Here is a 15,804-nt window from a genome sequence, read left to right as displayed (position 1 = left end):
CTTGGGAGCCGCATACTGTTGCCCTGCTCCTTAGCCCAGGGACCGGACGGAGGGTAAGTCAGGGCTCCGAGGTTCCTGCGCATGGGTCCTCCTACCATCAAGGTCGGCCCATGCAGGTAGGAGACAGGGTCAGCGTTAGGGATGCAACAGGAGGTGACCTGCTCCCTAATTTTGTGTTCCTGGCGAGTAGCAACTGGACATCTTCCTTCACCGCACGGCTGAGGATTTCCCCCATCCTCAGCCGTGACAGTATTCTGGGGAATGTATTCTTATGACTCTATGTTATACCATTCCTCTCTTATTTCTTCAAGAAGTTATTGACTGAATTGTCAACAGCTTCCAGTAATAGTACAGATGGGTGTTACCAGTCATGGGTGTGTCTCTGTACAGTCTGACACCAACAGTGCTGATAGGACAGAGTCAGACACACCTCCTACTGGTAACACGCTGCAGAATGTTTACTGCTGACTGCTGGTAATTTAATTGTGAATGTCTAGCAGGAACAATACAGAAATGGCACAGCACAGAGCCATAAGAATAGATGCTCCAGAACTGTTATTACATGGGGAATGCAAGTAGTTACTAAAACAGACATGTCAGGAGAGGGGTCAGGTCCTCTTTAAGCTGTATTACCTGTGATCAGGTGTGGCACTATGTTTAAAAATTAATCAGCTAGACACATGAGTGACAAGTGACCGCGGCAGCCAGTGTCAGGACCAGGGGGACCCGTGAGCGAGAGATGGAGATGGAAACCAGCAATGGGGATCAGGAAAGTATTCTCACCACTGCAGGTCTGGCTATGTTGGAGGAGTGGGGGGGGGGGGGGGCTTGAAAAATTGCAAAGTTGAACAATCCCTTTAAGGGCCTAACATGTGGGGAGCATTTAGACATTATGAGAATGAAAGATTTGATGGCCTTGGTATGTTTAATGGCCCTAGTACATGCCTAGTAGATGTTTGATTACCTGTCTTTTTCTGACAAAATGAACTTCTCAAAATGCAGATGTAATTTCTGTCCTCCCGGAGCATCTATTGTCCATGCACAAAAGAGGTTGTTGCTATAGTTGCTTGGAAAGTTTGGGGACAGAACTCTTCCAATGGTGGCATTTTGAATTCTTCCTCCACAAGGAGCTAAAGAAAGACACAAGGATACATTGAAATATAACCATATGCAATAAGCTTCTCCACTTCTACTCTTCCCCTGGTGGGGACTGTAGGCTGCAAGAATGCTATTCCTTAAATAAATCCATGTCTGTGTAAAGGATTTGGGTTCAGTATCAGAACACAGAGCCCAGACTATTATAATCATGTATTAAGAAATCAATCAGCACAGAATAATGACCCTAAAATAACAGGGGTTTAAAGAGTCACACAATTGCATTTAATAGAGGATGGTGTAACTAGCAAATTTCGAAATCATGGCTAACAGGGGTCTCACTTCCACCGAATTTGCAGTCTACTGCATCTTCTCGGGAAAGATCGGTTCCTAGTAAGAAAGAGACAGAAGACAGCAGAGAGGAAGTGGGGGCGTGTCAGTGCAAGCTGAGATCCTGAGCCTGATAAAAAAAAAAAAAACTGCTTCTACAGTCCTTCTGAAGATGGTGTCCTGCTTTTTCTGTAAATGTGAATGACCCCTCCATATCTGTTCTGTGAGCTCTGAAGCTGAAAACAAACATAATGGGAAGTAATGGAAAGGATGCCTCAGCAGTACAATGCTGGTAGGTTCCACAGAAGGGAGATAACCCCCTGTTTGTGAGAGAAATGCATCTAGCTGTGCAGCTGAAGAGAGGAATAATTAGGCTGAGAAAGACATTAGGAAGCCCCAAAAAGACCCGTTCCTTCACAGTTATGATTGTACAAAGAGGCACAGCCATTATGCAAACTTTTTTTTAGGTATGTAGGTAGGTTTTTTAGGTATGCTTTAAAAGCAGTCTTAGATTCTGTTCTGTCAGCTTTCGTTTCTCTTAAATGGTAAAATAGTGAAATCAGAGGCATTATCATTTCCAGTAAAAAAAACAAAAAAACAACAACCTTGAAACTTGACAGATCCATTACCTATAGCACCATAAATTATGAAATGGATTCATCATATGTGTTGTGGATCCAGTAAAAACAGACTTTGGGATGCAGGCGGCTAATAATAGTGTCGTCATGAGTGCCTGCCAACCATAACAGGCATCTCAGGAGGCATACTGGAAGAGGCCTGTGGCCTGCACTGCACATAGCAGCATGGAATGTATTTTATTTATTTTTTTATGTTCCTTGGCCACTTGGGACATATACCACTGGGGTCACTTTAAGTTTCCAATCTGTCCCTGCTATGTGGCCAATGAGTATAAGTGTGGCTTGATTCTGAAGAGTGATGCAAAGAACCTAGGTTTTGTAAGAGGTCAGCCCTGCCCCTTTTATGGAGGAAACTTTTTGGTATTAGGTTGCTTTGGGTTACTGTTGAGCTGTTATGGTGGCCGTACTACTTAAGTTGAACTAAGCGGTTATGTGACTGTTGCTAAGGATTGCTGGGGGCCCCAGCATGTGGACCCATGCTGATCAGACACTCATCCCCTAACCTGTGGATAGGGGACAAGTTGTCTTAATGGCACAATCCCTTTAAATGTAATGTTTAGGAGGAGACCCGATGGCGCAGCTCGCCAGATGTGGCCAAGCCAAGGCCAACCATAGGTAGAAGTGGCTTGGCTGTGTGCAACTAACTGCTCCATATGGTCTGCCTTTACACCTGAAAACCTCCACTTAAATGCAAGACTTGGATAAATAGCTACTTCCAGCTATAAGTTCAGTTGGCATACTGATGGCTGGTGTGTCCATGTGTATGTGGACCCTTGGACAATGTAAGCACAGTAGGCACCTTGTGTACCTCATCCTTAGCATCACAAGCATAAACCATGTTACCCAGATCACCACCACAGAGCCTCTTAAACCCACTGTGCTGTTGCTTCTGCCTAAGTTTGCCTGGTTCTGTTTATATCCTATAATGTTTTGGAGGTATCCATACATGATGCTTCCATAATGTGGATATTACAATTTAGATCCCAATACCTTTATGCCATTAAGTGGCAATCAGAAGCCGAACATAGTAATACAATACATACCTATGCAGACAGGTTCTTTATCGCTCCATCTTGGTTTTGAAGCATTGATGCATGTAAGATTTCTAGATCCTTCCAACTGATATCCCATATTACAATGAAAATGGGCTGTTCCTCCAGCATGAAGATCCATGACAGTAACTTCTCCGTAGTCTGGCCTTCGAGGAAAACTGCAGCTCAGCATAAAAACTAAAGCAAGATGAAAATTACATATTATTTGGTGTTCTGAATCAGAGCATTCAACATTGCATGTCAAGACATTTTCAAGCATCATTAATGGATGCTGAGATATTTCACAATGTTGTTCAGAGCATCCACCTTATTTCAAGTCATGAAGAGGCTGACTGATGTGTGTATTCAGAAGAAGTCTACTGTCCATTGTAATGTATCCCCCACGAATACAAAAAGTTGCTTCTGAAACCTCTAGCTGCATATAATGAATGCTATTAGCAATCTTACATTAAAACTGAATATGTAATAAATAGATAGATGCAAATTCATATTTACACTGTAGTTAATATAGATTTTGGAATAAATGTCATGGACTGAATGTTTCCTTCATTAAAGCCATGCTCCAGTTCCAATCCACCTTAATGACTTCATTAAGGCAGGGCATAAACAACAATTCCATGCTATCATGCTGCTATCAGTAAAGCTCCCTTTATAATAGATGCCCAATAATAACCTTGAAGGATTTAAGGGAATTCCGATCAATGGTTAGCAGGCACACACTGACTGCAGAAAGCAGATTTTATTTACAGCAATACTTCTAAAGCTGCCCATACACATAGAGATTAGGGAATCAATTCAAAATTAGTCAAATTCATCTCAAATAATAAAAAAAATGAAGATTCAGTTTTTTTATTTAAAAAAATTAAAATCTGGCTGTTTGTTACCAACGGTGACCATCTGTTTACCCATAATCATATTTGTCATTTTTAAAGGGGTTGAATGAAGGCCTAGAAGACTTCGCAATGTCATACATGACTTTTCAGGCATTCTGGCCACATTTGATTATTGAACTTATTTGTACCCAAATTGAATCTGACGACCTATTCGTTACAATCAGAGCCAAATCAAATTTTAGAGATTCACTCATCTTTATATATACGGTATATAATAGTTTGACTGGCAAGAATGTGGCTGATTAGTTGTTTGATGGATTCTGATTGTTCATATGAATGATCCTAGAAACATAGATTAATAAATGGCTGTTGAAGAAAATGGCTGCCACAAAAAAACAAAAAGAAAACCACAGAAACAAAACAAAAAAGTAAAAGTTATATTTTTTGTAAATATACTTGGCATAATTACCAACTGTAACTTCTGATTTACTAGTGTTTGGCCATTTTTAAAGTTTGGGGAGTACTCTTTAATGGTAAGTCTGTCAAGAAGTCATAATGGCTGTAAGGGCTATTTTACATTTGAAAGACAACCTCACATTGCAGAATAGGAATGGACCCTAGCAATAGGCTGCAGGATATGGATACATTTTATTATACACTGTACATTTGGGCACATGACGACATTTATCTGGGTTGTCTGACCTATCAAATGTCCCTCTCTCCCTGGAACTAAACAGAAAATGACAATAATTTAACTTCCTGAAAAGCCCCCTTCTACCCACCATTTTTGGTAAGAAATAACATTTATAATTGGAAACCGTATGGTATGTTTCAAAATAAGGGAAATTACAAAAGCCTTGTTGTGATGGGTAACTGGGGCAGTAAAATCGGTATCCCTCCTCTTTCTATGCTTGCTATACACCTGGCATCATTTCTGAGGGTATTTCTGGGTGGCAGTAATAGGGATGGGGTGAAGGAAATGGTGTTCTGATAATCGTCAAATATCCTCAGATTCAAAGGCATGTTCAGGGGCGGAGAACTCAAATAGGGGACTCTCAATCACCTCTCCTGGAATTCGAGGAAGCCAAGCATTCCTTGGGCCTTTTTAAATAAAACAAAGCTATTATAGGTAGCAATCTGAATGCTACCTTTTTGCACCAGGTCTTGTTTTTTCGCTTCACCAGAGAGGGTTGAAGTGCCTAGTCCAAAAATTCCACTCCTCCCATAAAGTAGTTATAGTCTGTTACACAGATCAGTTTGTGCTTTTCAGCAGTAGCCCCCTTCTCCCTAACTGCTACTGTGTTGTCCGCGTCCACGGTGTTCATAATGTAGACATCCTTCCTGTCCTTCCACTTCGCTGCAAGCAGCTGATCACCTGCAAGGGAGAAGGATGCTCCTTTCGCCAAATGCTTGGACACCAACGGCTGTAGGAACCCCACTCTTTTAGCATCTGTGCTTGCAGTATGGAGCGATTTAAAAAGGGGTACACTGGTATTAAAATTAGCAGTATATACGTGATATACTTTGTGCAGGAATGGCGCTAATAGGTCCTACAACATTTCCCCTGATGTAATTTCTGAGCCTGGGGGGTTAAGTAGGCGGTCTCTGCCCTCATATACAGAGAGACTCCAGGCATAGCCTGTCGTAAAAATAAATGAAAACGTTCTCTTTTACGTTGACATGGTTTCTTTTCGGTGCTGCTGATCTCCGTGTGAAGTGGGCACAGTTCACATTCAACAGTATTTTATGAAGGTGATCACACTGCCAAGTGTAGTTAATGACTACCAAGCGAGGTCAGGAAATATCAGGCTCCTCTCATGCAACCAAACATCCGAGCTCCAGCAGGGATAGCCCTATCATGAATGATCCTTCTGCAGAGGTTAGAATTTTGTGCACATAGTGAAGATCCACCAGAAAAATAGTCTTTAAAAATGTTATTATACTCACAAAGGAGATGTATAAAAAAGCTTTGAGCAAACATCCACACAGCCTGTCGTGCTCTCGCACATCTTATATTAATTTACCTAATACCTTGCATGCTTGGAGGGAATACATTGTTGGAAGAAAAGGCAACCTTTAAAACTGAAAAGGGACTCATCGACAGACAGATTTTTATCAGTGTATAATTTTAAGAATGAATCCTTAAGGAGGGCAATAAAGAGCCTCAATTTATTTAGATGATCCTAGGCTGGGTCAGTTCTGGGGGAGAATTATCCCAAAAATGAATAAACCCCTTTAGGGCTTCATAGTGGTTTCTGGACATAACTGCTGCAAACACAGAGGTTAAGGACGTCCGCATGAATGGGTCTGCACCTGTTCCGCAAAATTGCGGAACGGGTGCGGACCCATTAATTTTCAATGGGGCTGGAAAAGATGCGGACAGCACACAGTGGGGAGCATCTATGGGGGCACTTCTTACTGGCACATTATTGGGGGCACTTCTTACTGGCACATTATTGGGGGCATCTACTGAGGCCACAAAGAAGGATTATTTTATACGGGGGGCTCTGTATTAGGGGCATTTTATATTGGGGCACATTATGGTGGGTACTATGGGGAAGGAGAGAGGAGTACTATGGGGTAATCTACGGGGGCACTAAGAAGGGGTATTTTATACTTGCAAATTATGGGGGAAACTGAGGTCTACTGGGGCACTATATATGGGGCATTTTATACTGGTACATTATGGGGGGTACTAGGAGGAAGTGGGAGAGGAGCACTATGAGGGCATTTACTGGGGGCACTATATAGGGGTATTTTATACTGGCACATTATGGGGGCACTATGGGGACATTAGCTCAACTGGCATTAAAAGGGGTTATTTTTTGCACTGTCACATTATAAGGAGAATTATTACTACGGGGGGATGGGCATTATGTTGGGTTTTATTACTACTGGGGGTCTAGTGGGAACATGATTACTAGTATGGGCACTATGGGAGCATTATTACTTCTGGGGCACAGTGGGGACATGTTGGGGGCACTGTAGGAGCACTATTACTACCATGTGTGCTCCTACTTTTGGGAGGCACCTTGGCACAGTATCAGCTTACCACAGTTATTTCTGGGGGACATTACGTTTACACTATTAGTGTCAGGGACACTATTTGCTGGGCGCAGTTATTTTAGGGCACTGTGTGCCAATAATTATTGAAGGGCACTATCTGCATAGTACTAGTATTCTTAGGGGTTATCTGCTTCTGAAGCATTGTATTGGGGAGCACAGTGGCACAGTATTGGGGATGGTAGGATGATTGTCCAGAAGATGGGAGGATGATGGAAAAGTAGTAAACTAAGATTTTTTTTGTCAAACTGCAGAGACGAGAAATGGCTGGAAATTGGTAGTCTGGTCTGAAGGTCTGAAAGGAGACAATGAGGAAAGAGAACATCTACATCAAAGAGACGTCACAGGATGTAAGGTATAGGGTGCTGTATTACCCTGTATGATCTATAGTGATACAGGGTCCGTGGACGGAAGCAGAGCTTGAGTCACCGCTGTCTGAATATATTTCCACGTCTGAAGCTCTGTCCATCTCACTATCTGAACTGTCGGTGCATCAAAACTCATATATCTGCTGTGCGCTTCACCCAGCAAGGGACAATAATGAATGCCCACTGACCAACAGTTATGGATGGACCCTAATAGATGTCTAGGAATAGACGCCCACTGACCGACAGTTACAGGTGGACTGTATCAGACGCCTAGAAATGGATGCTAACGGGCCAACGGTAATGGATGGACGGTAACAGACACTCAGTAATAGACGTCCATTAATCGACAGTAACGGATGGACAATCATGAATGTTCACTGACTAACAGGAATGGATGGACAGTAATGGATGCCCACTTACCGACAGTTATGGATGGACCGTAATGGACGCCTAGTAACAGACTCCCACTGACCGACAGTAGTGGATGGACCGTAATGGACGCCTAGTAACAGACTCCCACTGACCGACAGTAGTGGATGGATAATAATGAATGCCCACTGACTGATAGTTACAGACAGTAATGGACACCCACTGACCGAAATTTAGATATGGACTCTAACGGATGTCTAGTAACAGATGCCCACTAACCAACAGTAACAGATGCCTAGTGATGGACGCCAGCTGACCGATAGTAACAGATGGACTATAATGGATGCCTAGTGATGGACGGCCACTGACCAACAGTTATGGGCGGACAGTTTAGAAATTGTTTTGTGTGAATTTATTAGATTTTTTGTTTTATCATTAAATGCACAGCCAGGACAATGGTCTGATCTCTCCCAGAACAACTGCAGTGAGGGGAAAGAAAAAACACAGCCCATGTCCTGGCCGTGTTTAGTTAATATACTGTAATGGATCTCCATGATAGGGTTATCATGGAGATGACATGATCAGGGACCAATAGTAATGGGGGTTGAGTGTCGGTATCCAGCTTCCCCTAACCCAATTGGGGCAAAACAGGGTTTCTCTCTCCTCTATTATGTGAGAGGAAAGAGAAATCTTATTGTGCGTGCATGTCCTGCTTGCTGGCCACTGCCATTTTGGATTGGGGGGGTAAGGATCGGGACCCAACCTTACCAGATCCGGCATACTGGGGAATCCGATCCTAGCACTGGAAGCTTTCTCTCTCCCACAGAAACAAAGAATTGGGCATGTTGAAGTCCTACATGCGAGATACTTCTTTCCCTGGCATCTAATTTATACATCATTGACCTATCCTTTTGAAATCAGTTAGTTATACCAATTTCTGTATAATATTTCCATCCAGCTTTGTTTGTCAGGCAGCAGTCTTTTCATGAACCCAGTGTGATATGTGCTGATACAGATGTACATAGAACAAGAACTTGTGTTTTCAGCACATTTTCAGAGTATACCGTATCTTTGTTATGTTTTCTGAAGAACAGTCTCTCACATCTTAAATACATCCATTCACGTGATACTCTAGAGAACAAAAATTCAACTTTCATCTAATCAAACAAAACCAACACATGGGAAATGAATGTACACAGATGGCTCGGCTTTTAAAAACAAAATGCTCTTACTTCTTAAGGGCTTTGAAAAACTAGCTAGGTTCACTTATATATGTCTGTAATTCATCTGAAAACTAAATTTTCTTTATTTGTTTGTTTGTACACCACTCACATCCGCATTTTGTTAGCCAATCAATATATGATATTAAAGCGGTTCTTCAATGAAAGAAAAAGTTGTGCGTCTGCTGTAAATGGCAATAACAAAAAAGGCATTACTTACACCGTTTCTCCCTGCTTCTTACAGAACTATCCTTTGGTCCATGCAGCCAATTACAGACTCCGTAGTATATGGCATGTCACTGTTGAGGCCAGTGATTGGCTGCAGTGGTAATGTGGTGTGCACAGATTGTCACCGCTACAGCCAGGTAAATAAACAGCAGCAGGGAGAATTGGAGCTCCATACTGGAAGAGGCAGCGGTGAAAAGTACCAAGCACAGCCACTATCAGATGAAAGGTGCTGTGTTTGGTGAGTAGAGAGAAGGCCATGGCGCTACTGTGAGCGCCGTTGTCTTCTCAACAGCTGTTCGGCAGGGGTCCCGGGTGTAGGACCCCCACCAATCAAATACTGATGTAACCTATCCAGAGTATAGGTCATCAGTAAAAACATCTTGGAAAACCCTTTAAATTCTTTTGCTATTTTAGCCCATTAATAACTGTGTTCACATAGAATTCCACTAGGGATATACGTCTGATCATGCAAATATAGTAATCAGTAGTGATGAGCGGCAGGGGCAATATTCGAATTCGCAATATTTTGTGAATATTTTGTAGAATATTCGTCATATATTTGTGAATTCCAGGATTCAAGATTATGTATTATGCGTGCGAAATACCGGCGTGGGTCACTTATGCTACATTTTTCAAGCTGGTATAAGTTTCCTGAGACTGGAGAAAATGGTTGGCACGGCAGAACATTAGCATATTTTTTCGCAATACCTGCAACTTGTGACATTAGAGCACTATGTCTGTAGCATGTATGTATGGACAGCAGAACCTATCACACTACCTTACACCCTGCACTGGAACCAGCTACACTGTAGATCAATCTAACCTACACAGACTATCTCCCCCTAACTGTCTGAATTATATATATATGTTAACTGTCTAATGTATTACAACAAAGCACAGAGCACAACAATGACACTGCTGTCTCTTTCATAACTGCAATAAACTTTAGAAAATAGCTACTCGGGAGGTTCTTATATAGTAAGGGGTAGGCAACTTTTCTATTGGTTGCTAGGGATGTTGCTAAGCTGTGACAAAGCCTTCTCATTGGCCCACAAGCTAGAAGAAGGGAGGGATGATCACCTGATGTGTACTGTGTTAAAAAAAAATAAATAAAATAAAAATATTTGATTTTATGAATATATTGCGCTATATTCTAAATAATCTCAAAGTGCCGATATTCGGCATAAACATTTGCTTTTCGAATATTCGCGCTCAACACTAGTAATCAGGCCTATATGGTGAATGGTACACTGACTTTAATGGCTTTAATGGAGTTCAAACGTAACAGACTTACTTTGATAATGCAGCTGAAAGGTTCCGATTGTATCATCTTGGAATGTTTTGAAGTAAACTGCAAGGGTATTGGTTGGACTTCGGATGACCTGACCTTCAACCAGAAGAGTTTCATTTGCTAAGACCACAAGACCATCCTCATTTATACCTCGAATAGACAGGTGCTCGCCTTCAGAGAGGTTAACACTTTTAACCTAAGATTAGAAAAAAACATTTTGAATACAAGAAAACAAAATAACTATCATTCATAAAACCAAAAATGATATTAAAACATGAAGAATGGGTTGCTTGATGGCACTTAGAACTGAACTTCATTTCGACCTCCAAAAATAGTTAATTGATTTTAGGCTAAATTTGCTTAAGAGTAACGTTAATCAAAACCTCAAATTTAGGTATGATTGTACACTAACACCAACATTCTGCTTTTGCAACCTTCACATGGTGCTGGAAGATATTTGTTATTGCCCTTAAATTGGAGAGCTGCCTTAGTATGCTTTGTGAAAACAAATACATGTAACCAGTGTTATCTCCTTGCAGCATATAGGCACAAACTGGAAAATAAGCTGGAAAAAACAAGCAGAGGCATACACAGGACAGTATGTAGGTAGAACAATGGGAAATACCAGGGAGCAAATGTCTCCCTTTCTCACCTGGGATGGTTTGTGCAATAGACTTATAATTGTATTGTGGCTTGTATTGGCTTATAAGTATAGGTGCTGTGTAGTATTGAGCGAGCATGCTCGGCCGATTACCAGTTCGGCTCGAGCATCCCTATGCTCGGCACATGGCGGTACTCGGCCGAGTACCGCATGTGCTTGAGCGCAATGCTCGAGTCTCCTTCCCGCACGTTTCGTGGCAGCTAAGCAGCCATTAAACGTGCAGGTAAGTACTGCCCTCACTGTAATGCCAGTAGTCATGTTGGCTACTGGCATTACAGTGATCGGCTGGCTGGAATGCGTTATCGGGTGCTATATTCAAAGTTATTCGGCTCATTCGTAGTCAGTGAGAGCTGAGCATAGGAAGGGACAGACAGTGTAGGGAGTGTAATTGAATATTATTTCTGTGCAAAAATGTTTTAGAGACTTAAAAGTTCTTGTAAGGACTATTGTGTGCGACACCAGCAATATATGTTTGTAGCGCAATCTATGCTAAATTGCTAAGTGTTAGGGAGAGCTGTGCATAGGAAAGGACAGACAGTGTAGGGAGTGTAATAGGAAGATTTTTATACAAAAAACTTTTCAGAGACTCAAAAGTCCTTTGGGTAACAGCAGCAATATATATTTTGAGCGGCATCCTGCACAAAATACAGTGTAATAGGTCGCTGCGGACAGTTACATTATTTGCACCACATCTCCTGTTTAAAGTGTGCGCATTCCTAAAATATCAGTGATATCCAGTGCAGTTTTTCTTTAGACGGTGTCCGCTTCTGACAGTGACCTTACCAGGCTTGCATCTGCTGTGTAATGTGTGCGCTTCAAAAAAAATTCTGCAACATAAAATTTAAAGGGAACCTGTCATCAACTTTATGCAGGTGGGCAGGGAGAGCAGGAGATTATGAATAACCATGACTCTTCTCAAGATCAGATTTGACTCTTTTCAAGGCCTGGGCTGCAATGATTATGATGTTGGTTCTCGGCAACCACTTAATTTTACCTTATAAATGACAGACCACTGAAATTAACTCACCTGTCTCTACTTTATTCTGCCGTTAGTATGAGCAGCATAAAGTTGATGACAGTTTCCCTTTAATTTTTCAATAGACGGTGTCTGCTTCTGACAGTATAAAGAAAAGGTTGAACGGCACTCCTCAACGTGTGCAGGGAGGTGCTCAGTGGTATACAAAGTTCATGTATTTGAAGAAAAGACCACCGCACTCTCTTTTTGCTGTTACGTCAAATGCTTATTTTTATTGTCTTATTATATCCATCCAAAAGTTTTGAAGCACCCACGTTACACACCTGGTCAGGTCACTGTCAGAAGCGTATTTTTATTGTCTTATTATATCCATCCAAAAGTTTTTTGGAGCCACTGGCCAACATTTTGGTCAGCAATAGACCTTGATCACGGTCGTAGTCATGGTGCTATGTGGTGAAGTAGGATGGCCATCCTACTCCACCACATAGCACCATGACTAGGGCCGTGATCAAGGTCTATCGCTGACCGAAACGTTGGCCAGTGGCTCCCAAAAACTTTTGGATGGATATAATAAGACAATAAAAATACGCTTCTGACAGTGACCTGACCAGGTGTGTAACGTGGGTGCTTCAACATTTTTTTCTGTGACATAAAATTCAATTTTTCAATAGATGGTGTCCTCTTCTGACAGTTGGAAGTGGGTAATTTGCGTGCCCCCACTTGCCTTCCTTGAATGTGGTAGCCGTTTATCAGGCTCCCTCTCCGGAATCGAACACTGATTCACTGTTACCCGTGGTCACCATGTTTGGCGCATAAAAGAACATCGAAAGTTGATAGGGCAGACATCCAAATGGATCATCTACGTCACGGGGATGTGCGATCAGGCAGAAGTTATCTAGAGTCAACAAAGCGGCAGTAGGCCCTCGCCCATAATGTTAGCAATGGTCAGCTCACCTGTAGGCCCTTAACCATAATTTTTTCAATGGTAAGCTAAGCAGCAGACACTCTCCCATAAGAGTCTGGTCAACACAATCCCCACCGTCGTTGGTTATCGGAATTAACCAGACAAATCACTCCACCAACTCAGAACGGCCATGCACCACCACCCACAAAATCAAGAAAGAGCTATCAATCTGTCATTCCTTTCTGTGTCTGGGCCGGGTGAGGTTTGCCGTGTTGAGTCAAATTAAGCCGCAAGCTCCACTCCTGGTGGTGCCCTTCCGTCAGTTAGTTTAAGTTTCAGCTTTGCAACCATATTCCCCCCGGAACCCAAAGACTTTGGTTTCCCGGAAGCTGCTTGGCGGGTCATGGAAATAATGCCGCCGGATCGCCTGTCAGATCGTCTTCGAACCTCTGACTTTCATTGTTGATTAATGAAAACATTCTTGGCAAATGCTTTCACTGTGGTTCGTCTTGTGCCGGTCCACAAATTTCACCTCTTGCGGCGCAATACGGATGCCACCTGCCATCCCTCTTAATCATGGCCCCAGTTCTGAAAATCAACAACATTTTTGGCAGCATTTGCACTTTATATACAAGTAAGTATACAGGAAAGAGAATTTTTCCTAACATTTTTCCTATAAAATCGATTTCATCTTCGGTTTTGTGCGTATTATTGTCAGTCTGTAAAAGTGGTGTACTTATCAGACAACATTGTTCCCAGCAGCGACCTGGGAGTCCAAGATGCATCCATACATCCTCCCCATGCTGTTCCTGAACCATTTTGGTGGTGTTTCCATCAATTTCTGACATTTTCCTATGAACCATAGGTCGAGCACCCGAACATCCCGATGTGTTCGGCCCGAGCCCCCAACCACTACGGTGCTCGATCAACACTAGTGCTGTGGTCTCAACTGATTGTCGCTTTAAGAGACATAGGCTTTCAAGTGGAAACTTGACAATAAAGAGGAAGAAAAACAGGACACCCTCCAGGCCAAACTCCATTCCAAAGAATATGAAGAATCCAATATGAAGAATAGCTTTAGACAGAAAAAAGATGAACACAGGAATTATTTTCTATCAGAAGAAGTACAAAATGTGTTGCACATCAGATTACTAACAAAGCGGACCTGAGTTTTCCACCATATTGGATTCTTTAAAGTTTTGAATTGAAAATAAAGGGTCTCCTTTTCCTCTTTACTGACATGTAGATGTGGGGACAGCTAAATCAGCTCTACATAGTGATAAACCCACCAAGAACTCCTAATATCTCAGCCTTTTAAATCCTTGTCTTTCATGAGGAGGAATGTTGGGGTTAGCTGTAGCCCAACGTAAATGTTTAGGTTTTTGAGTAATGTCACACAAAGGTACAATACGTGTCTACATGGTTCAACATTCAATTTTATATCTCTAATTCACTATGCATTATAAAGAAGACATTTATCCAAAACAAACCTTGCTTCATGGGTAAAATATTATTAATGATAATGTTAGATATTATCCCCCTCTTTTTTAGGAAATGTACTTTTTGTACTTTCAAATAAGTACCTACATTGGCATTTTTCTATCACAGTGCCAGTCAAGTGGAAACTAGTCCTAATGTAGAGACCAAAGAACCATCACTGCAATTCTCCAAGAAAATCTCATTAGAATGACATGACGTCTCATTCAATTATCATCAAGAGAACTTCTAATCTGCAACAAGCTAGAAATATTTTCTGAACCTCTACCTAGATATTGGACGCCTCTACCAAAACGACATCCTTGCTATAGCAAAAAAAATAAAATAATTTCCAAGTTAGCTGTCTAATCAAATTGCAGAAACTTCAAATAGAAAATGACTCATTAGGGAGAATTTATCAACGTTTTCAGGTACATTTTTGCACAAGCAGCATTTTGCGCACAAATATATATATTTTTTTTACATTTTATGCCTCTCTTGTTATTTTTGAAATGTGGGTGGTGCTTTGCAATATGAGCGTGGGCTACAGAAACCTGACATATTTACTATAGTTTAGTATAGTTTTTTTTTTTCGTTTCCGTTCCGTTTTTTGCTCTCCGTGTACTCCGTATGCCTTCTGTTTCCGTATTTCCGTTCCGTTCAAAGATAGAACATGTCCTATTATTGTCCATATAACGGACAAGGATAGTACTGTTCTATCAGGGGCCAGCTGTTCCGTTGTGCAAAAAATGGAATGCACACAAACGTCATCCGTATTTTTGCGGATCTGTTTTTTGCGGACTGCAAAATACTGAAAAAGCCATACGGTCGTGTGCAAGAGGCCTAAATTATAGCACAAATCTACACTACTTCATAGCTGCCTTGCATTTGTTTTTTTGGCGCATAGATTGCCAGGAGATGCACCACATTTCTTAAAGGGGTTCTCTGGGAATAAGTTAAAATGGCTACCAGCAACCTACTCTAAAATGTGAGCAGAACTGCTTGCAGAGCGGCCTGTGGGAGTGAGGGGTTGAGGCCTAAGTACACACTACGCTGCTCTTCAATAGATGTAATGATGCGATCCTGCCTATGATATGCCATCAATTTGTACTATATGCAAATGCCAGGGCGTAGCGTGTAGTGAAGGCCAATCCCCTCACACCACCCAAGGAAGCTCTGCAAGTGGAGACAACCAGTCCTGTTCATATTCTAGGACTGGTTGCTAGCATCTATTTTAATTCATTACCAGAGAACCCCGTTAAGAGGCCCGAATCTCTTAACAAATTTGGCTAATCTTATT

General features: G+C 41.8%; 1 protein-coding gene across 1 annotated transcript in view; it reads right to left on the bottom strand.

The window, feature by feature from the left end:
- SEZ6L (seizure related 6 homolog like) overlaps positions 1-15,804 on the bottom strand; it is a 447,576-nt gene that overhangs the window by 160,769 nt on the left and 271,003 nt on the right. Inside the window, exons 4-6 of the mRNA XM_044275383.1 lie at positions 10,491-10,683; positions 3,107-3,292; positions 965-1,130 (exon numbers count right to left, since the gene is read on the bottom strand). Of these exons, the coding sequence (XP_044131318.1) occupies positions 965-1,130; positions 3,107-3,292; positions 10,491-10,683 (545 nt within the window). The remainder of the gene's footprint in view (positions 1-964; positions 1,131-3,106; positions 3,293-10,490; positions 10,684-15,804) is intronic.

This window comes from Bufo gargarizans, chromosome 1 (assembly GCF_014858855.1).
Source record: "Bufo gargarizans isolate SCDJY-AF-19 chromosome 1, ASM1485885v1, whole genome shotgun sequence".
NCBI classification, from domain to species: Eukaryota; Metazoa; Chordata; class Amphibia; order Anura; family Bufonidae; genus Bufo; species Bufo gargarizans.
This window is presented reverse-complemented; position numbering and strand designations above follow the sequence as displayed.